We start from the raw sequence: 23,544 nt of genomic DNA, 5'->3' as shown, positions 1-23,544 counted from the left end.
AGCAAAAATAACCAGCTGCAAACAAGCACGGATGCTTATTCTCCACTATTCATGCCGCAGAACCCGCCATAGGCTGTGGGACTGTTGTACAGAATTTGAGCTTTCACAGAAGAAAAAATGCTACCAGGCGGCCTGATGGTGAGGGAAGTCTTCCCAGAAAGGAACTGAACATGAATCAAGTCAGGATGACTCAGATTGTTTTTGTGATTCTGCAGAGAGACAATCCGAGATAATAGCTGGGTTGTATGAACTATTGCTATAATTTATTACAATAAATTTAAAAATACAATGACTTACTATTGTAAATTGGTTTTTTTTATTTTCTGTCTATATATCAAAAGCACTGTAATACCTATATTTCTAGCCCCTCTATATGAATAAACACATATAAAAATATATATAAATGTCCTCTGTATGCTTCATAGCAAATATGCAAATTATCATCTTAACAAACATAGCAACATCTCTTTTGTATGCTCAGTGAAGTGCACTTTGATAAGAAGACAGTAATGTGTAGCAGCAAGATTGAGTTACGATGGGAGGTAGCCAGCCTTAGGACACCAAGGAATTTATAATTCTATCATTACATGTTGAAGCTTGAAGTTTATGCCAGAGCTTTTTGGTGGTGGTTAAAAAAAAAAAACAACAAAAAAACACGAATGACTGAAAAAAAAAAGCCTGGGCCTTTACTTAAATATATAAAGTAGGGTTGTGCTGCTTTGAATTCAAAGAAAGAAAAGTGGTCTATTTTTGTTTCACAACAACAAGGGTACTGTAGGCAGCACAAAGTATCAGTAAAAGTAAAGGACATTTCTGCTGTTTGCGTGTGCTACATGCAGGTTAAGTAAATGGTTTTAATTTAACCCACCAGGTCCCATGACTCAAGGTGAGAAAAATTCTTCTTTAGTGCTGTTCTCCATCCTTTGCCAGAAAGCTGTTCCCAATTGAAACTATATTTATCTGTTATTTACCAGTTTAGTCAGCTGAGGACAAGTTGTCCTGAAAATGTTTGTTTATATCGGCCAGCCAGGCATCAAGAAGAAAAAGGAGAGAAGTGGAAAGAAAAACCAATATGGAAACACGTCTGAAATTCCAGGGAAAACCTTTCTGTTGACTTTATCAGGATACAGCCAAGATCTGCAGTCAACAGAGAATGATGGTTATTAAAATAAAGAGACTAGAGACTGTAAAAAAAGAAAAGGTCTCTGAATTTCTACAGGAAAATAGAGGGAACTTCTAGATTCCCATTAAAAAAAAGGCAGGGTCAGAGGGAGGAAAATGGAGGTTCAGCTGCAAACAAGTAATGGAAGGGAATGAAAACTGAGAAAGTAAATTAAAATATGTATGATCATTGATTTTAATGGATAAAGATATCAGTCATTGGCCTTGTTTCCAAATTTTCCTGAATAGGTGGTTGAGGCACAGGCTGGTTTCTGTATGGAGAGGACATTGAAATAGCAGGAAAATTCGGAGAAGTTATTAATGTCTGAAGCTTTGGGAAGATCACATCTGGTAATAAAGGAAAGATTTATCTTCAATTTTAAATTGCTTGGAAATTATTGGGGAAATTTTGTTATGTAATTATATTTGCAGCCCTCCCTCTTAGAGAATGTTTTAATTTTCAGTTTTTACCTGACAAAACAATTTAGTAGAGCACAGTGAGTCCAGAGAGTATGCATCAGTAACGACCATGAAAGGACAAACACCACATAGCGAACCTTATAGGATTCAGGAAGGACAGAATTTAAATTTAACCACAAAGAAACCCAACTTGTTAAGAAATGTGTCTGAAACTAAATGACAAAAAAAATCAGTTTTTGTAGGGGGAGTAAATGTGGAAGGCAGATTGTCTTCTTAATCCAGAACAGACTGACGCATCTTTTGAAGAACAAACTGAAATTCTTTCTAAACTATGAAATCTTGAAGGGAGACCAGGCATGAGTTTACCAGCCAGTAAAAAGGTCTGTTAGTCTCTTTCCTCTTGTCCTAGACAGACCTCCACATGCTGCTCCCTTGTCTGTTTTTTAAATAGTAACGTCCAAATATGTAGCTAGTAGAGACTGTTGGATGACCAACAGATGAGTAGTTGGTAGATAGAGGCCACGTAGTTTGTTTCTCCCACAGTTTTCTGGTTTGTTGTAGCTTTATTTCCCTTATCACATCTCCCCATCTGTCCTTTTTGAGTTGGCTTCCAGTGCAATGAATGGTTTCCATTTTTAATATACCATACATACATAATTATATCTTTCCCTGTGAACATGGGCAAAGAGCTTGCAGTCTTGACAACCACATTATTAATGATGGAAGCATGTGCTGGTGATGTCCCAGCTAGTAGAAGAACACAGGCCTCCAATATTTTCAGAGTTTACTACATAAAATGACTTTGTTAGCTCAGTCTTACGAACATGGATCAGGACAGAGATGAGCCGTCACAGTAAATATGTTATATGATCCAGACCTAATTCTTCACGGCCACCACTTTCCTGCAGCACATTCAGGTACCAATGTTCTCATGCATTGCAGGATCCTCCTCACTTTTGTGTGTTTGCCCATGTTGTGGTGTGTCTCTTCCAAGCCCCTGCCGCTGCTAACAATGCTCTCCTCAGGCTAAGGCCCCTCCAAGCACACTGGCACCAGTCTGATTCTCCAGGAGAGCAGTGTATTGGTCTTTCCCCTTCCATGCACATACAAAAGTATTATTTGCACAAAACCAAAGAAATTTTGTCCTAAATTCTCCAGGTGCTTCAGGAATGCCATATGGAGAAGCCAGCTGACAAAAGCAGCCACTGATGATGGACAATCTGTCACAAAGCTGTTCCTTTTCCTAGAGTGGCCCTGAATTTTCTAGCACACTACACCATTACATCCCAAGCAGCAAAAGACCCATATAGAATTGCACAAAATGTCATATAAAGCCTTATTACCAAGGGGAAAGAACAGTTAGTAGCAATGTCCCAAATAGTTATGCCTCAAAAGCATCAGCCTGTAGTTAAAAACCCCAGGAGCTCTCTTGACATGAGCAAATCTTCCCTTCTTCATCAGCAGCTGAGCCAGGTTTTGAGCCAGCAGTGTTTCCAAACAAATTATTAGTAGTAGAAATAGCAGTAGTAATACTGCCATCCCCTTTCCATCACTGGAAAGATTTGGAAAGCAATCTTCCAGCAGAGCTGTGCCAGTCGCACACGGAGCGGGCAGATGCAGAGAACATCTGTTTCAAAGGATGTGCCAGCAGTGCAGGCACATCAAATGCCAGGGTACAAAAAGGCACCAGGAAACTTGCTGTAGGATCCTATGGGGAGTGAACATCATCCCTCCTATGACCAGAAACAGGACTGTTCAGTCTGTGTCACAGAAGCCACATGCATCCTCCGTCCTGGTGTTCCTTGCTGCTCCATACACACCGCATCACAGTCATGAGCATTCATCTCTACGAACACCAGGTTGCCAGTGACTAATATGAGCTCTTTAAATCTTGATGATGAATGGTTCTACATTCCCAAAGAGGAATTCTCTGTCCCACTGCACATTTTTAATTGTCTTGTCTGTTTCTATAAAGCTGGGAGGATGGACTAACAAAAGCCACCTGGGGTGATAAAGGGCTTTGATTAAGGGCTCCCCAAACTCAGCTTAGAACTAGCTATTAGTATCCAAACCAAATCTAAAAGCTGCCTATACAAGGTGCCTGTACAAGCCAGGTTGGAGCAAAACAGAAGCACATAGGCTTCTCTGAGCTGAGATGTGCCTTCCCCTCTCTCAGTTGAACCCAGCTCTGTCTCAGGCACCACCAGCTCAGCAAGGATGCAGCCCCAGATGCTGTGGTGGTGTGGATGACAGCAAGGCATTTCTTAGTCTCAGATGCATCACGCAAACTGGAGCCCAGAGACCAGCTCAGCTCAGAGCTATGGCACTCTATGACCACCTTCCTCACTCCCCAGGGAAGCCAGCTCTGCTCCAAGCTGTGGGAAAACCACAACCAGACTCCATGTTTTAGGTTTTTACTGCCTGCCCAGCCACATCATCAGACTACCTCATTTTTAGCAAATGATCTAGACATCAGTGAATTCTCCAGATAATAAAAGACTATCCTTCAGCCTGCTACACCACCTCTTAACGTGACCCCCCACCTAGACTGCAGCCCTTCAAGTTATCCTCCATTTGTTTGTTGGTGTGCTCCCTTAGATCTGCAGATCGCTTTGATTATTTGAACATCTGGAAGTTGTCACATGCCTTTTCTGACCGTGACCATCTGAAATATTACCCAGCAGGACTTGAGGGGAGACACAGTAAGGAAACAAAAACATCCTACTCATAAGAACATGTGGCAGGAATTATCAAATGACACCATCCCAAAGGGTAGTGCTATATATCCAAGCAAAGACAAACTTTCTCTCTACCCCCTAAAGCCAGGACAATTTTTTCCCATAGTATCAACTCCAGACATAAAACAATATTACATACAAATACCTATAATATTTTTCATTAAACATTATGTTATGAAGGTTAGTTCTCTTTTACTAATGGAGAGAAAGTATTTCTTTCATCCTCCAGCTTTCAAAACTGGACAGTAGATCCTCCTCATACATAATACTCAACAGAAAAGCCTCCCCAAAATGGTTCAGTGCCTGAGGCTGTTAGAATGCTTATTCCTGGTTTGCTGGAATGGGATATATATATATATAAAGTATTTAAAAAGGTTGAAATACAGAGTCAGAGTTTTTCAGAAATCCCATCAGAGGCAGTAGGGGTTCTGGAGAAGAGGAGAAACGACCAAAATCAATGCAACTGTGCAGGTGGAAGCCCAGGAAAATCAAGCACTTTAGATTTGGGTTCTCATTCTTAACAAGATACAGAAATGAACAAATGAAGAACAAATGAAATGTGGCGAGCAATACAGACCAAACTGCTGCAGTCTGGCAGCTGTCAACTAGTAATATTTTGGCCTTTGTCAAGAGGGTCTCCCTAAAATCAGAAGGCAATGGGTTTCCTTCTGAACAGCTTGTTTGCCTATAGATCATAGGTCCAAAATCTCATTGCCCTGGAGGAAAACAGGAACAACTACGTGCTCCCATTAATTATTTCCAAATTCCCCTTCCCTGTGGGCAGCCAGCTGGAAGCAGGGCAGTCTTTGCTGGGGACGTGATACTAGTAAAAGTAGAACTGGTTATTCCATCAGTCCTCAGCCTCTGCATGTCTCCAGAGTCGAATCAGACCTTGATGTACTGGCTTTGCTCCGTGGCTGTCACTATTACTTCTTCCTTTGGAGGTACTTTATATCTGGTTGCAGAGCACTCTGATTTTTTCTTCTTAAACCAAGCGCCACTGGCTACTGAAGTAAGCTCCTGACAAACCAAATATATCTTGATAAAACCCCAACATCCAGGAAGGAACTCAAGTAGCGCAGCGACCCTGCTTCCCAGGGATCCTTTTAGAAGCAGACGGTCTCTTCTGATGTAACCTGACAAAAATGTTCCACGGTCTTTCTGGTGGGATAGGACAGAAGGTGCTCGGTTTGTCCCGGGCAGGAGAGGGACGGGGAGCGGCGGTGCGAGCGCGGCCGCGGAGGCGCCGCCGCTCCGGGCGCGGTTCCCGCGCGCACCCGCAGGGGTCGCTGCTGCCCCGCCGCGCTCGGGGCCGGGGCGGAGGGAAACCCGAAACTGCGGCGCGGCCGCTGCCAACGCCGCCGCTGCGGAGGGCTTGGAGCAAGAGCGGGATAGCGGGTCTATCCGCTTCCGGTGAATGTCGGCCAGTTGTCAGCACACGTATCAGCAATACTCAGCATGAAGGAAAACCGAAAATGTCAAATGGAAAAAAGAGGTATATGATCACTTCAGGACGACAGGAGGAAAAAGGAAGGAAAAAAAAAAAAATCACCAGGCTTTTGATAATACCTAACTAGTTTGCTCTACTGTGGTAAAGAAAATTTCTTTGGCTTCCTTCTTTTGTTTCCGATTTTATACTCTATTTAATTTTCTCAAATAATGGGTTATAATGAATAGCAAAATAGTCCCATCCAGTGAATTTCTCTAATGAATATTTTTTTGTAGTAAGCATTACACAATTCGTAGTAGTACCATTCAGATTACACATTTTTCCTTTGCAGGAAACTGCAGCAGCAGTGCAGCAGATCAGTGCTGATACTGGCCATGCAGGTCCTACCATGTCAGTACCTATAAAACAGAAACATAGGACTATGCAGGGGATGGAGTTGCTAAAAAAAGCCATTTGTGTGTTACATGAAGGACTGATGCTGACAGCTGCAGACAGATTTTCTTTGGTAGAGCTGCATGCACAAGATGGCAAGGCCTCAGCAAAGAGGACTAATGACCTCCCTCCTGGTGCAGGAGCTCTCAGGATCTGAAAAGGATGCAGTTCTCCAAACAACCTGTTCATGTTGGGCATGGAAAGGTATTTTCTTGCCTCCTCTTTCTTGTTTTTTTTCCTTTTTTTTTTTTTTTCCTTTTCCCCTTCGCTATGCTATGGGGGTAACATATTAAAATAAAAAATCTTTATTTAGATGTACAATAAAAGCAGCTGGCTTTGTTATTTTTATCACTTCTCTCTCCCGTATTCCTTGAAGTCTTCTGGCCTGTAAACATGTGCTTTTTCCTTTCTTATTAAAAGACACAAAATAATCAAAGCCACTCCACCTAGTCCATGCTTTCTGTGGAAAGAGGCTGTCTTCAAAAGCTTTCTAGAGACAAAGGTGCATTCCCAGCACATCCTGTGGTCTGGAGTGAGAGAAGAAGCAGGAGAAATCCAAACCAGCTTTCAGAAAAAAATCCCGAATCCACCCCATTAGCCTACCTAATGTGCCAAAGGGATTCCACCACTGACATCCATCTAGCAAGCACAATTTTAGGAACAAAGGGTAAGTGTATTTTAAAACTGGTCTGAAAGGTTTCACATCTCTGATTTCAGTGGAAATATGTTTTGGGGCAGGAAAAACACAGCACTCCTTGCAGATGGGAATCCCAGAGTACAGTTTTAATACAGCAATAAGGTTTGAGAAAGTATTTTTTCTGTTGTTCCACTTAGCTCTGACCAGCAGTAGAAGAGGTATCTAAAAATCATATCTTCCATGCTCATTTTTTTCGTTGGTTGGATGTGGGACCTGTCTTTTTTTCCCCCCAATACCACAAGTATACAGAAAATATAGATGATATGGGTCTGTGTGATGGGAATTGCACTGGGAAGAAGCCCTTTGGAACAAAGTGGAAGTCTAATATTTCAATTTTCTCCTTACAGGACAAAAATAAAGATGGAAGTGAAAATTCCCCTCTGCACACAAATGCACTGGTGGGAGAGCAGTTTCATCTACTCCCTTATGGTTGGGGTCTCCCACACTGTCAGAAAAGAATTAGGAAAACAGCTGAGAAGGAAATCAAGGGAAGAGAAATAAGGCAAAAACTTGCTAGTCTAGAAAGGTTGCTGAACTTCTTCAGAAAGGATGGAGGAAGGGGAAATGGAGTCACCCAAAATTACTTAGGAATTAAAAACTTAAAAGCTCCCTAAAAACAACTTTTTGGAAACCAATTCCCTCATTAGTTGAGCATGTCTATCTAAATGTCTGAACTGTACTCTATCCACTGATGAAATTCCACCTTTGTGCCTCCTCCCCCAAAATATTTTATCTGTGCTTTAGGCACAGCATGAGCTTCCACAGGCCTGTTCACTGGTGTCACCAGAGCTACCACCCAGACCAGTATGGACCAGGACCTAGAAATATTTCCTAGTCTTGCACCTTAATCTTCATTCCTGCCACCCACAGACACTTTCTTTAACAACAGAGACATTCTGCATCACTCTGTGGACACCCTCACCTCACTCTTACCATGGAAGAAGCTCAAGCTCCTTACTTATTCCAAATTGTGATGCTGGGAGTGAATGGCCCCAGTACCTACTCCCTGACTTCCATCAGTCCCGGGCACCAGAGGAGTCACACTTTTTGTCTGTCTCCATTCACCTAAGCAAAGGAATAATTGACCTCCCCGGTATCTCCTGAGGTTCCCAGAGACACCTCCCCAGCAGCGAGGAGGGATGTCCCTGCCATGCACAGGAACTCTCCTCCCCAGGAATTTGCCCCACACCCCTTTCCCTTCACCCTTGGGGAGAAGGGGCTGTAGGAGGAGTGGAGAGCTCCTGGGAATAGGGTGGGGAAAGGAAGAGGCAGACTGCTGCGGGAAGGATGGTCCCCTGAGATCAGGACAGAGGGAATAAAGGAAAAAAAAATATATTCTTCATAAAATATGAAGAATCCTAAAAAAAGATGTTACTGATGGGGAGGGGGAAAGAAGAAAGGGAATCTAAAAGAAAAGTTGTCTAAAGAACAGTGCATCAAAAGAGATGAACTCAAAAAAATTCATAGATTTTGGGTTATACATTCCTCTCAGCAAAAAAGGTAGAAAAGTAAGTCACATTAATCATGTCATTGCCACTCATCTTTTAAAAATGAAAGGGGTAAAGAAATAAAAAGGTGGATAGAACAGATAATGTGCATAATGAAATGCCTCATTTATGTGATATCCACACTGAAGGAGCAGCTGCTAGGTTAAGAGGAAGGGTGGGAAATAGTACACCCTTTGAAAGATGACATCTGTGATTAATCTAACAAGATATTTCAAAATCTAGTCAAATCAAAAAGAAAGCCAATGAAGGTGAATGCAGCAGAATATATTTTGGGAGCAAAGTACAATAAAAATTGTGCAAATGCCACTAACAAGGTAACATTTACCATCGTGTCTTAATATTGTTTGATATTTACTGTCCATGTCCACACTTGTAAATAAGGACTATCATCTAGCATTTGAGCAGGTTCTCAGAGTTTATTATCTGGACAATTTTTTCTTTGCAATTTACACATACAGATCCCTTACAGCAAATAGTGATGATGGTACTCATTCTAATTCAAGTGTTTGTGTTAAAGAAGCAGGCCAGCAGAGTCCTCACCCTCACATAAAGATACTGCCAGAGACAAGGACTGCTAGTAGTGCACAGGTGGAATAAAAGATAATAATGATAAAAAAAAGATCTTGGGAAAAGAGAAAGATGGTCTGAAAAAAGACAATGCTATTCAAGAGACAACTCAAGACCCAAGAAGAGTCAGCTACACACAAAGGGGAGCAACTACCTGTGCTAGACTGCACAGGATCTGGGCATCACTGTGCCACATAAACTAGCAAAGTTCAGCAGAGGCCATCTACTGAAAAATGAGCAAGTCCTGTTGTTGTGTATATGGGCAGAAGTACAACAACAATCCTCTGAACTCCTCCTGTAAAACCCTAATGGAAGTCCTGCAAGCATCATCTCCAAGAAATTTGTAATAACCCCTGGCCCAGAAGAGAGTAGTAAAGTCACTCAACACTTCAGAGAAAACAAGTAAGAAGACCAAAGGAGGCTGTGATGTTGCAATGTCCGTTCATGTTAGAAACATATTATTGTAGTGAGTGCAGCAGCCTAGTCAAAAATAAAGGGATAAATCAAAGCAAGGAAGATTCTGTTTAGATATTAGGGAACCAAAACATTGTAGTTTCAGAGATAATGACTGCCTGGAGAGACTCTGCAGCCCTCAAGTTGATGTATATACAAACAAAACACTTTCAATTGTACTTTCAATGCCGCTTGAGGACTCCACAGTCTGCAACAGCATGAGGAGGAGAATCCAGCCTCAGAGAACTCATCATCTCTTCCCCTTCACCTCTTTAATATTGGGACTTCAGCATATCTTCAATTCACAGGAGAATAAAGCAATCTGTTCAGCATAGTCAGATCAAAAGGCAGACTCATGTGAGTCACAATCACTTAACAACTTGCTTAATTAATTGTGGACACAGAATATGTTCAATAATTTGCTGACAATTTCCCTTGAAATGTTGGGATTAAAACCTTATTTTCTTTAAATCTCTGTAGCTATTAAAATTCTCTTGGCAAAATTCCTATGTTTTATGGCCCTGTTATTATAAGTCCAGTGTTATGCACCTACTATAATAAGTGCAGTGTTAGTTCTATGCATGATATCTTTAGCTAGAAAAGACATAAAAAACATGTCCGTTTTAAAATCTAAATTCAAAGAGCTGTTATTCACCATGCATAAAAATAAATAATTGGAAGAGCCACAAATAAATCTCTGGCTTTTCCAACTCCTAGTTCCAGTTACATATCATAAAAGCCTTTTCTCACGTCAATGACCTGCTTTAGGTTTATTTTTTTTTTAATAAAAAACATCCTAAATTAATACCTACAGGTCTTGTTTTCTGGAACTGGTTGTTGCCCTCCTGTTTTTTATTTCTTAGGAGACTATCTGGCATTTATGTCTCAAGAAATTTGAAAAAGGCAACCCTAGATATTTTATTATTATTCAGTATTGCTTTCTAGATGAAAAAAATGCTGCTGTTGGGTTTTAAGGTACCAGTCACAGTTGATCTTGTCTGATTTTTCAGGTTTTAGCTCCAGCTCAGCATGGCTGTGCCCAACAGACTGGCAATACACCAGCTGCATTCTGTCTCTCTCTGGCTGCTAATTATTCGGCTCTCCAGTTCTCCTCCCTTGTCGGTTCTGTTCTGGTCACCATAATTAATTCCCATTCCTTAGTCCTGTGTTCACCTTCAAGTCATTAGTTTTTGGCTGGTCTCCACTACTGTTTTGGCTCAGCATTTTGCAATTTATCTCATCATTATGGTAAGACCCTTTTTCTCCCTCTTTGGTTTTCTAGGGTTGAATGACTGGTTTTACTTGCTTCTTGCAGAAGAATGGGTGAATATTGCTCTTGTCAGGTAGGTGCCAGGGTATCTTCTGCCTCTCCCACCAGCCATTTTCCTTCACAGGCTGATCTGTGAGCACAAAACCATCTGAATGTAGCAGCACCATCAAACACTTCATCCTGTTGGCTTTAGAGCTGTTTTATGTACAAGGTTGTTTGGGGAGACTGATGAACCCCAACTCTCAGATGAAAGTTTCAAGCTCCAAGCAGTTGTTTTAAGGAATATTACAATTAATATCTCCTATGGGGGTTTTAAGTTTCTTGGGCAGAGCCAGGAGGCACTGACTGATGGCTTTTCCCTAGAAGACAAGAAATATGGTCCCTTCAGAGTGATTTTCTCTCTTGGTCCATTTTTCCTCAGGAGATTTGTTGCCTCACTGACATTCTTAATTGGTAAATTGTTGTGTAACCAAAGTCATACTGCAACTGTTTGGTTATTGTACAAGCATGCCTTTATCTGAGATAATCTTAATTCTTGAAGTGGATCTTTGTATGAATTTGGAAACACAAATTTAGCTTTTCTCTGTGGGGAAGCAAATGGAAGTTTGTGCCTGCATGGAGTTTCCAGTCAAGTATTGTATCAAACACTGTCTGATGACAGTGATGAGGTAAAGTGTCAGAAGATTGCAGACAAACCTTTTAAAAATCCTCTAGTAGTAGGATTGACTTTGTCTGGGTCAAGTTCACTCATATGTAACAGTGGAGTTGTATCACTTGGTGCAAGCTCAAATGAAACCTTGACACAGCTCCCTGACTACTTTGACATCCTTATTAGTAATGCCTGGTTTTGCTTTAGAGACATCATGTTAAATCCTGTGCAAATACAAGGAAAGACAGCCATTCAATACAGACTTCATATTTCTCGAAAGGAAATGTCCTGGATTTGGCTGGGATAGATTTCACTTTCTTCCTAGTAGCTGGTGCAGTGCTGTGGTTTACATTTAGCATGAGAATACTGTTGGTAAGACGCTGATGTTTTCAGTGTAGTGGAAGAAGTCTGACCCTAAGGGAAGGACTTTCCAGTTTGCCCTGCTCTGCCAGGGAGCAGGTGCACAAGAAGCTGAGAGGGAGCACCCTGAGGATGGCTGCCCTGACCTGGCCAAAGGGATATTCCATACCATGGAACACCTTGCTCAGTATAGAAACCGGGGACTTGGTCAAGAGGAGCTGATCACTGCTCGGAGGGCTGAGCATTGGTCGGTGGGGGGTCAGCAATTGCATTGTGCATCACTTGTCTGTCTTGGGTGGAGGGTTTTATTCCTTCCTCTCTTGATCTCATTTTCATTAAGATTACTGGTTATTAATATAAATTATTCCAATGATTAAATTTTTCTTATCTTAACCCATGAGTTTTACTTTCTTCTCTTTTCCTCACCGTCTCACTGGAGGTAGGGGGGAGTGAACAAGTAGCTGCATGGTACTTAGATGCCAGCTGGAGTTAAACCATGACAGGAAAGAACTAGAAAAAGTACAAATGGGTTGAGGAACACAAATGCTCCGCAGCATTTTTATAGACAAGTTGGTGTTGCAAAGTGATTTGGAAAAAAAATATTTCTTAGGGTGAAGTTGCATGAAACTTGAATTTGAAACATTAGGTATTTGAAGGCAGTGATTTTTTGAAGCAGATAGTGGTAACTAATTAGTTAACTACTAAGGCAAAGGAGGCAATATACCAGTTGATGCAATTGGTGGCAGCAGGAGTTTGGAAATAAATATCTCTATTTGGCAGTGAGAAGTGAAGGAAAGCTCAGATTTCTGTGGATTGCCTGGCCCCAAGCTCATGTCTCAGAGCTCACATTTCTGTGGTAAAATTAAATCTCAGTTTAAGATCTGTGATTCAGTGTGGCTACTTACTAAAAATCATCTGACCTCCCTAAGTTGTGAATATTTTGAGTTGACCTGCATGGAGCTCTTGCTAAGATCTTGATAGGACCCAGCTCTGATGGTCTATTTCCATAAAAGCTTAGTAGAATTGTGCTACTACAAAAACAGAGACACTTTAAAGCAGTAATTCCAGTTATCCTACTGGAAACCAGAAACACAGTGGCATATGAAAACAATGAACAAACAGAAATCCCAAATCTCAAAAAAACTCAACTGAGAAGAATATGGGGAGCAGCCATTCATTGGATTTGTAATACATTTTGTACTGGGTTCACTCAGACTCCTTCTTTAAGGATGCTGCATTTTGGTTATGGCTGCACCAGGCTACTGACAGAGCCAGTGCAGCAGTGAGTGCTCCCTGCAGAAGGCAGCTCAGCTCCCTCCTGCCCAGGGCTGCTGTGTGCAACAGTCTGGTCCCTAATGGCACCAATGCATGTGGTTTTCCAGTGCTCAGTGAGATGTCTCTGGTATAAAGGCATTCAAGTTGATTGTCTCCTCGTATCTATGACCATCCCATTTTGTGTGTGCGTGTTTAGGATTCATAGTCCCCAGAAAGAAGATTCTCAGTATCAAACCAAAGTCACCATGACAGATGGTAGTAAAGTTGGCTGTCCTGAGTCTATTCTGTGCATTGCTAAAAAGGCTTGTTTGTCATGTGCACCCTACCATGCCCTGGAGGAATCAGCATTTTGTCATTTGACTTAGTTCCCATGCTTTTTTTTTTCTGCTCTGAGATTTTGTCTTACTATCCTTATATCACCTCTATCATCAACACTGTTGTTTCTTAGGCCAAGCAGATTTCTGGTTCCAGTTCAGATTAGCTTCAGGAGCTCTCTGTCTACTGTCTCACGGACAACATCAACCCACACTCATAAATCCACCAGCAGGTCTGTGTGTGAGTAAGCTCAGCAGTGGACACACAACAGCATCCCTGAACAGAGCCCTGGAATTAAAATGACAGCTTGCTCCTGCATTGCTACCAGAGGTTTACTCCACAGACCACATACTTAGCACTCCCAAACCACTACCTTTTCAGCTTAAAATGCTGCCTTGTGTTGCGAGTGACAGCAAGGAGAAAGAAGCACTGTCCTTCCTATTTAACAAGTGTACTCTTGTGTTCTCAGGCAGCTTTGCTCATGTCCATTCCTAAGGAAGTGCAGTCCAGTCCATCCGCTCTGGGGTAGCGACTGAATCGCTGTGCGGGCTGCACTGTCACACAACGGGCCTGGCTTAAAGAAAGGTTTGCTTATGCGATGATGAGCAAGCGGGAAAGGTCTCTCTGCTGCTAGCTTGATAAAAAGAAAAGAAAAAGTAAATGATTATCAATAAAGTGTGTTTGATTAGGTGTCACTGAGAGAAAGAAAATGCCATTTCATGTCACTTTTTAGAAAGCACAAGGTGGGTAACTTTCGGGGATCATTTTGCTCTTGACTAATCTTCAGATTCAATATTAAAATCTCAAACTTCCCAAAGGAAAGAGATTCTGCATCTTTTAATGAAAGATAAAACAACAATATAAACATACACAAATTTACAGAGAAAGGATCAACTTTAATACATCTGGAGTAAAAGGTGTTCTTTTTTTAAATATGGTATAAAAATAAATGCAAGAAACATTAACAGAGAATATACAGACAACAGACAAAGACACAGGCTTTCTTTCTCAATGTGAATACATCAGTGAAATGAAACCTTCTGTGCTAATTTATTGTGCAATAAATGTGATGCCATATGTATATTTATTAATATATGCATTTTTTACATTTCTTCCAGTTTTTGATTGATGTATTTTTTTAATAAACTGTGCCTAGCAGAAGCTTTTTTTTCACTGTACTTGAGCTTGCAGAAAATAAAAAGACACAGATCCAGCTTGATATGAAGGAGGAAGTGAGCAGACAGTTTTCGAAATGGAGGCATCGAAAGGCTAGAGAGTCCCTCGGAGTCTGTAATGCCTTAGTATACACAAAAGAAAACAAGTCAGGTCCTTGCTCATGCAACATCTTGTTCTACTGTCCTCTGAGTCAGGCAATCAGTGAGCTACAAAGTATGTATAATGATTTGAGTCTGCTTCCATGCTACAAGGTGATCCTTTTAGTAGGACTGCACTAGACTGGTTAACCTCTTTGATGTGAGCGATTTCCCCTGAGGAAAAGATAAAAACAAAAAACAAAAACAGAAAACAGAGGCATGATCACTGCAAACCTGTTCATCAGCAACCACTCAGTGTTGCCACATCATTCTCAAATAACTAGGGGCACCAACTGGAGTCTGTCAAATCTTAAACCACAGGAAGTCCTTGCACTTAAACACCTGCACTGCCAGCCAGCCAGATTGTTTCACAGAACAAGCCAGCAAATGTAAAGGGCATTTTTGAACAAGATTGGTTTTGGCTGATGAGAAACTGATGCTGAAGTTTTTGCTGTCAGTCACACCCAGAACTTGAGGGCTATCACAAACAGGAGTGCATTGTGCTGCAAAGATGAATGTGCAAACTGCAGTAGCTCTGTCACAGGGACAAAAAAGCTACTTTTGAGTTAAGGTAAGAAAGTAAGGGGCAGGTTGCATACAGGTAGGAAAGCAGCTTTTCCATGAACACAGCTATAGGTTTGTTGAGACCATAATTACTATTTACAAGGAGCATTGGTCAGGCATATTACATGTGACTGCATAACACTGCTTTGAAGGTGTTGGATTTCCATATTGCTGTTTTCCTCATCATTCCTCCTTTTGCAAGGATGTGATTTTAATTGTTTAACAAGTTCTTTTCATAAGGTGTAATGACTGTCCCACAAGAGCTAGGTCTACAGCATGAAGATGGTGCAAGGTATGTCACTCTGGTATATTTCAGGCAGATTTGAGCTTTATCTGAGCCAGATGGAAACCACAGAACAGGATTAGCTCTCCTACGGCCACATAAAAGGAGGTAGCTTTCCAAGTGCCATCCTACTGTGGCTCTGATCCAACACAGGCAGAGCTGGCACAGCAAGCTGACATCACAGGCATACCCTGACAATGTAACACAAATATATCATAAAACATTAAACAGAAAATGGCTCTAACTCACCAGTTAGATATTTAATACTTAAATTTATTATATTGTTCATTTTAAGTGCCCGATTCAGTGATATCAAACTGGTTTCAAGTAAAAAGTACTGTAAGTATGGAGAGATGCTTAATTTTCTGCAGTAAATGAACTTATTCTGCCATATGAATAAATTGCTAAGTCGTCTGCAGTGTTATAACTCAGTGGAATTACACTATTTAATGTCTATTGTCATTATCAATTAAATTTAAGCTCACAGGGATCTGTAAGTTGGTCTTGGACATTTGCTCAAATGCAATATATCAGAGTGGGTCTTCATAAAAGAAAGAATAACTATTTTATTCTTTGTACTGTGAAATACAAGTTGAACAAATTAGGATGAATACTTCCCCTACAACATAATTTGAAAGGGAACTCATGATTTGCGCTGTTGTGTTAACTGGTTCAGGTTAACATCAGGTTCCTCATATCACCTGACAGTATTATTACCTACTTCTTTGAAAGATGGAAAGTCTCTTTCCTAGCACTCTGTCTTCCCTGTATCTGCCACTTTCTACGTATATTAAATTCACAGCTTCTTGATGCTTTCTAACCCTTGAGTTATGTATTCCTCTAATGCAGCAGGTAAGCTATTATAGTAAGACTTCTTTTCTTTTTAAACAGTCAAAAAATCCTCAACAGTAGCGTGGCCTTGGAATACAATTTAAAACATTAAAAGCATTTCTGAGATTAATGTTTTGACTATTTTGTTAGACAATTCAGGACTTTTGGTGCTAGACATAACCTCAGAATATATTGAACATGTGCTTATCTTTTCTTTTCATTAGGTTATTTGCACATAAGTTAACAGATGTACAAGTCTGGCTACTTTCTGTAAACATGTAGTTCCCTTCAGTACTGAACTGCATAACCCACTTAATTAAAAAGTAGTAAAACCAGGAGTTCTCAATTAGTTACAATTTGCTCAATACTACACTGGAAAGCTGCATAAACGCTTATTGGGGGATAAAATCAATGAAATAAGTTTTTATTATTATTTTCAACAACTATATAGGAGTTTCAAAATTTCTGGAATTTCTAGATGGACCATAAACAAATACTAGCACCTCAGGAATTAATTATGTTATCACATAAAAGAGGAAGTTCTGACATAAAATCAGGCCAAAAAGTAGTTATTAGTTGATCTGATTTGCGTGATAATTTTCTACATATTATTTGAATTTTCCCCTAGAGACACAGTGAGATGTTATGAAAATTTTTTTCTGTGTTCCACATAACCTGCTCCCTGGATATTGCTGATCTTTGGATATTTAAATTATTTATATATTTGGATACATAAAGCCATACAGTGATCAGGAACTCTCTGAATGGTACCCTCCTTCAACTCCCCTCCCTGCCTCAGAAAATCCTCCATCTGAACAACAGCAACAACAAAAGGTCTTTTTCCATGCCTTAATAGTTCTAATTTATCACAAAGTTGGAAAAGTGACAGCTTAGAAGATACACCCTCCTCAAGAGATCTTCTTAAATGCTTATTCTGAATCATATTAAGTCCTCTGATTAGGAAAATAAGCTTTTAATACACTGCCCAAGATATAGAATTATCACATCTTCTTATTAGATCTGCAGGGACTTGTTATTTTCCACTTTACAAAATATTCCTTTCAAACTCTATTCCAGAGTATTCTTTTACTTCAGCTCTCTGTGGCAGAGTTTCATAATTACTGCTTCTAGGAGATTTACTTATTTACAGACCGATATAAGGATCATCCATTGTGGGTCATACTTTAAGAGCTGACCATAACTATTTCTTTCAGATACAATGTTAACAGCATTTCCATGACCCAGATTTTCATTTGGGAACCTGCAACATGGCAGTTTGCAGAGTTGTAGCATATGAAGATGTTTCCTCTGCTAATGAGATTAAAGACAATTGGGGGGAGGGGGAAATCAGGAGTAGTAAATATTTATCTGAATAATGAAAAGGATATCATTAATATTTTCAATATATATTCTTGCCATCAACATTTAGAAGCATATTCTAAAATTCTAAAAGCTAAATTCTAAAGATTATTTGGATTTTTTTTGGCTGTATTAGTGCCCTTTGGACATAACAGTTGTAACTATTTAAGAATTTTACTAATAATGCAGATACCAACCCTGCACACATACCCTGACAAGGGAGTCAGAGTATGAGAAGGCAGCACAGCAGCTGGAGTGAACAAGTACATCTAAAAGTACCAAATCAATTGGCCTCAGCATTCAGTCCCTATTTGAACATACTAACTGCTTGACATTGAGTTCTCACCTTTACTTCTAGAAAATTTAGGGGGCAAAATTGTAAAGGTATGTACAGATGCTGCTAAATACAGTTGTGCTGACTGACCGATTTATGCAGCATGACATTAATACCTCAGATAATCCAGGAAAAACGTCAGCAACAACCTCCATACATATGTGGCTTAAAAGAAATCAATATGAAATGTCTACAGGTGTTGGAGTTGAAATGTAAAGATCACATTTTTTCTTTTTAATTATCTTCCTTTCTGCTAAGCAACTTAAACTGTTCCTTTTTCAAGTTTCTTTATTGCCAGTGCAGGTGTTACTCCCCAGGACCTGTACTGGTAGCACTAGAAAAGAGAACTCCATGCATCGGATGGGGAAGGAGAGGTAGCTGTCCCACTATGAGCAAAATGAGAGGTGGAGGGAGAAACAGCCCTCCTTGGTCTCAGTGTTCCCCATCTGCTCACGTGTGAAACACCTGCAGCACACTGTCAGCTCAGCCAGATCAGCAGGGGAAGCTTCCAAGTGACATTGCAGGGCACTACACACAGAGCTGGTGTGCAAACAGCCCCCGACAGGAGCACATCTGGAGAGACACAGGAGAAGAAGCAGTAAATCCCTTTCCATGGTGAGGCAGCCCTTGCTCTACCAGCACAAGGGCATTGCTTCAGCACTGCTCTGGGGTTCAGAATTCTGCTTCAGCTTCCACAGCAGCACAGGATGCTGCTGCCAACCATCTGTGCAGGTGTATTTCTCTTTCAGATGTGAGGAAGGGGACAAGGCTAATATTTATTGAATTTGGGGCACAAGTTGTCAGCACAGCTGCAGTGCTAAGTGGTTACATGTGCAAGGAAATCCTTCTGCCTCTGGCTGAGATTTGCAGCCTTTTGTTCCTTTCTCATTAGGGCTGTACTGTTTCCTGCAATGATCTGAAGCGGGAGGCAGCAGCTGAAGAACTGCATTCCTGTTTTGGCTCACTCCAAATCCAGGAACATCCATTTCTTTCTCATTTTGCACTTTGCATTTACTGATGAGCTGCTCTCATTCGTGATTAACCTAAAACCTCTTACTAGATGGGGTAGTTTGAATTTGAATAACCATCTGAAATGTAGATTCCAAGGGACTTATGCACAAGAAAAATATTTTTATTATGTTTGTCCTGGGCCTGACTCCTCGAGTTTCCATACCTCTCTGCAGCTCTCATTCATTCAAAAAGCCTAAGAATCAGGTAAATTTTTGTCAGCTGGAAAATAGCAGACACTGGCCCAGTACCTGACAAGTCTGTGCTGCCTCCTCACTTGGATGAACCTGGTTGTGCAAGTGTTACTCCTAAGCTCTTCTCTTCCAGCACAGAGCACAGAAGCTTAGTTCCAGTCACTGCAGAACAGCACAAGGAGGCCATTCCCCATTGGCATGTCCTTTATAATTTTCCTCTATGGGCATAGCTCTTTAAAAATCTCCTTAAACTAGGAGGTTTTACTAATTAGTAGGGCAAAATAAAAATTTCAATTATTTATTTGTTCTTTTTATTCAAATATGAATACGACATCTCTTCCTGAAATGGAGAAGGCCTTCATTTCTAAAATTAATTATTATTTTCATTCTTGGTTTATATTTGTCAAATAAGTAGCTTTGTGATTTATACTTCTTCTAACTATTTTTTTTTTTGTTTAAATTTTTGGAATAACTTGTAAGTAAATTCAAAATGAGATTCCACAGCTGAAACTGCATTGAATTTCTTGGGTAATGCTATACTTGAGAAAAATCTAGCCCTTGGCAGGGTTTCAGGACTAGATGGGCTTTTGGTCTGGTACAGTAGGGTACACAAGTTTTACCTATTCATACAGTAAAATTTCTTGATTAACAGATAAAATTATTTATGTGCTTTGTTCCTCTATAAAGAGATAGATTTTAACATGAAATGAGATTACACTTGTTCAAACATCTAGAAAGTCTATGACCAACTGATAAGAACTGAGGAAGCTACTTTTATGAGTTTTAATTTCCATTTCTAGGCTGTAATTCACAATGTCATGTTACGTGACACTGGATTGAAACTCGGTGAAAATGTGCTCTGTTCAATGGCCTTTGCATTTCAAATCTCATGCATGAAATGGTCTATTGTTGCTGGTTTGGAGGGGAAAAAAAAAAAGGACTCTGGTCAGCAAGTCCTTCCAGTTAAGTGGGAGAAGACTTAAGAATTAGGAAAAGGATATGGGTAATATAAGATATAATGGTTTCAAACTCAGAATTATTAAATGGGGTCTTGTTTATGAGGTTATGAGTGGAGATAATTATAGTTTGATAGTTTTCTAGTTTAATATATGAACTGAATTGTGTCTAGTTTTGGCTGTATTTCCCTAAGACCTCACAAACATACAAGCACCTCTTTTTTTTGTTTTGTTTTCTGTATAACTGTGCTGTGACAGATGAAATGCTAACACTGATGGTGGTGTCTGGAGTCATGGCACCAACACATGAGGATGGAGCGGCTCCCCCCACAGCTCTAAGGAGGGAGGTGACCCCTTCTTGCCTCATTAACTTTGTTCCTGTGGGACAATAAAATTTGCATGGGGTGGAAATTAAATTAACTCATTCCCCCTGTAAAGAAGGTCCCTTTGTCTCGAGGGTTCCAGACCAGTAATCACAGCTAAGCACCAGGCTGGGGCTCACAAAGTCCTGCTCAGTCTGCCACTGTCACAAGTCCTGCACGCACATGAGAAATTACAGACAAAATTGTTCCTTAAAGAACCTCTTTGCTCCCATCAACATTACCAGTGTATATTCACTTACTTTTTCCCCTCTGTAATTTAGATATTAGCCCTTGAGGTAAATTTGCTGAGATTTTTAATGTTTCATTTTTAATTTCTTTAAGAGTTTTCTTCCCCATGTGAATTCTTCAAAAGAATTTGAGTTTTTAAGTGCCACAGAAACTGCTGATTTCAGTCTCTCTACTACTTCAGCATGCAATGAGATCCTCCTGCTCCATCACTTAGATCTTTAACTTCCCTAGTCCCTTGGGGAGCTGCAGGTGACTGGACTTCTATTAGTCTCAAAGAGGAAGCTGAGGGGCTGAGCTAGGCAGGGGGGAGCCCAGAGCAGCATCACTGCTGTCTGTGCTCTGACTCCAAGCTGTGACACACGTGGCTGCCCGTGTTGCTCCATGGAATTCACTTATCAGATGGCTTCATTCCAGTAGTGCTGCAGTGTCTGTGCTCTGTACTTTTGCACAGTACCCAAGAGTGTAAGTGGGGCAGACCAAGGATAGCTGGGGTTACTACTCAGATACAAACTATAACATGTTCATTAATAAATATTACATATAGCAAATGTCAGCTTGCTGTTACTTCTGTATATTTTATGTGAATGCAGACCTGTTTCTAAGGTTAACTATATTTTCTGCTGCAGACTGCTGAAGGCATTACCAATTTTGCACCATAAAATCTACAGAGCAGCTAATTAGTCAGTTTTTAAACTGAGCATTTAGGCCTTTCACGAACTGCACCAGCTTACGGAAAATTTTCTGGAAAGAAAACCCTTCTACATCACAGAAATGCAGAGCTCAAGCTAGTGTATAGCTCCACTTCTATTTTTTTCTCCATCAGATTAAAATAATGACTCATTGTAGTAGGTTATTTCCATGTGATTCATGAAATAGTACAGAGTAATTGCCCTCTACAAAGTTTCTAGTTTAACAAATGCTTTCTGTAGCAAGTATAAACCTATTTCTTTTAACAATGATCAGGATCCTCCTAGAGCCAACAAATCAGATAATGAATTACAAGTCTATCTGTTCAGTCTGAGTCCCTAGACACAGCCAAGGTTACTGTGTTTTTATTAAACATTCAATTGGAAGAAATTGAGGTCTAATTTAGTATACTACAAACCCACTTTGATATAACTGAGGAAAAGATCCAGTGAAAATTAGTCTAAATATTGCAAAACATCAGAGAAGAGAAACTGTAATCTTCATCTCACTAAATCAGAGATGATAGCATTTATCCAGGTTGTAGAAGACCCTTTTCACACCTATCTTCTGTATTAATCAGTAGAACAGATCTATTCCACAGTTTATTCACTTTGCAGTTGATCAAGTTAATCAGTACACTGTATAATATTCTGAGAAATGTTTCCCTCATCCCTGCTGGTTGGAACCACTGTACCAAGATAGACAATTACATTTTATAAACTCATCGCAACCAAGAACAAGAGTGGAAGAACAAGGATGTCTGGTGGAAAGAGATCCTGAGGAAGTGGGCGATATGAATTCAGTCATCTTGGAAAAAAGGTTTGCATTTGAGCATCCTGATATTCTGGATTAATTTGCAAGCCTCACACCTGTCAGCCTAATAGAGATTATAGATCTAGCAGTGATTTGTTTTTCTTTCATATGTCACCCGACTTGACAGACTCCACTCAGGTTAACAGGTAGTAGTTGGAACAAAAGCAAAATTACAGATTTTATTTCAGAGTTTGCTCTGTGAAAAAGAAGAAAAAAATCCCCCTCTTCTACCAAACTACCTAATGTCCAGAAATCCTCTTTTCCATTTCTAGTTTGCAGCTGCTTTATTGGGTCTGCCTTGCATCTCTGGCATGCTGCTATTCTGGTACTTCTGCCCTGAGATTAGCAGGAGGAAAATCAGGCACAGCTGCAGGGCACAGTGCTCCAGTATTTGTGCTCAGAACTGCTGATTTATCTGTAAGGCTGCTCTGGGAGGGATTTCAGCATCTCCCAGTCTTGTCCTCCCATTTTCCTTTTCTGGGCTGTATTCCCAATCCCTCTACCTGCAGCTTGCTATTTCCCCCCTCATGGCCACTTGTTTGCACAATGTTTACCACAGCCAATTCCTGACCCCTGGGCTGCTCAAAACACCTTGAATAAATGTAGCATTGCAGCTTGCCAGGCTCTGTGACTGGGAAAAAGTCTGGCTTGCAAAGCTCTGTAAGTGTCACCCACTCTGTGCACTCTCTTTTACAGACTTTTTGTTAATATAGAACTTCCTGCTGAATTATAACAGAGTTATCATGTATGGTGCTATCATGTACAATGTTGTTTTATAGTTCCAACCTGTTTAGACAACACACAAATCACACTGCAACATGCTATGGCAACACCACCATGCAAAACATAGGGGTTTTTGTTTCAAACATTGGGATAGTTTCCTTTGTGACTGTTTATTTACTTTTAGTGTCCTTTACTGACTTTGTCCCATTGAATCCAAATTTCTTCCTGATTACAGTGGATTCAAAGCATATTACAGGAAGCCTTTACCTATAAGAAAGTAGTTAGAGAATTACTGTTTTGTTTTTAAAAGTGAGATATTCCCACAGCCTCACAAAACTTTCACTGTGTTTTTTTCTTTTTTTTTTGATTACTGGAAAGTATATTTATATTTTTTTAAATACTTGAGGCAATACCCTTGAGCCTCATTACAGGGGAGACAGTTTCTGACAACTGCTTCTCCTTCCCTAGAAACTAAAAAAACAAAAACCATGATCTTTGCTGAAAGCTCTCATATTGTTCATTTCAACACACACAGCTCCACTAACCAGGTCACAGAAAAAGCCACTGACGCAC

The 23,544-nt window shown here is 40.3% G+C and overlaps 1 protein-coding gene across 11 annotated transcripts in view; it reads right to left on the bottom strand.

Moving 5' to 3' along the window:
• Positions 1-23,544, bottom strand: part of RGS7 (regulator of G protein signaling 7) — a 255,301-nt gene that overhangs the window by 2,927 nt on the left and 228,830 nt on the right. For 3 of the 11 annotated variants that reach the window (XM_012572526.5, XM_012572521.5, XM_012572523.5), the window contains one exon: positions 14,118-14,782. The exons of 2 other annotated variants lie outside the window; for them this stretch is intronic. Coding sequence is in view for 2 of the 9 variants with exons in the window: in XM_012572523.5 (XP_012427977.1) it covers positions 14,732-14,782 (51 nt within the window). In the remaining 7 variants the exon portion in view is untranslated. Of the gene's footprint in view, positions 1-14,117; positions 14,783-17,753; positions 23,239-23,544 lie in introns of those variants that run through there. 6 more of the 11 variants (XM_012572519.5, XM_012572522.5, XM_072927073.1 and 3 more) reach the window with 4 other exon arrangements.

The sequence above is a fragment of the Taeniopygia guttata genome, chromosome 3 (assembly GCF_048771995.1).
Source record: "Taeniopygia guttata chromosome 3, bTaeGut7.mat, whole genome shotgun sequence".
NCBI lineage: Eukaryota > Metazoa > Chordata > Aves > Passeriformes > Estrildidae > Taeniopygia > Taeniopygia guttata.
The sequence above is the reverse complement of the archived record's forward strand: the minus strand, read 5'-3'. Positions and strand labels throughout refer to the sequence as shown.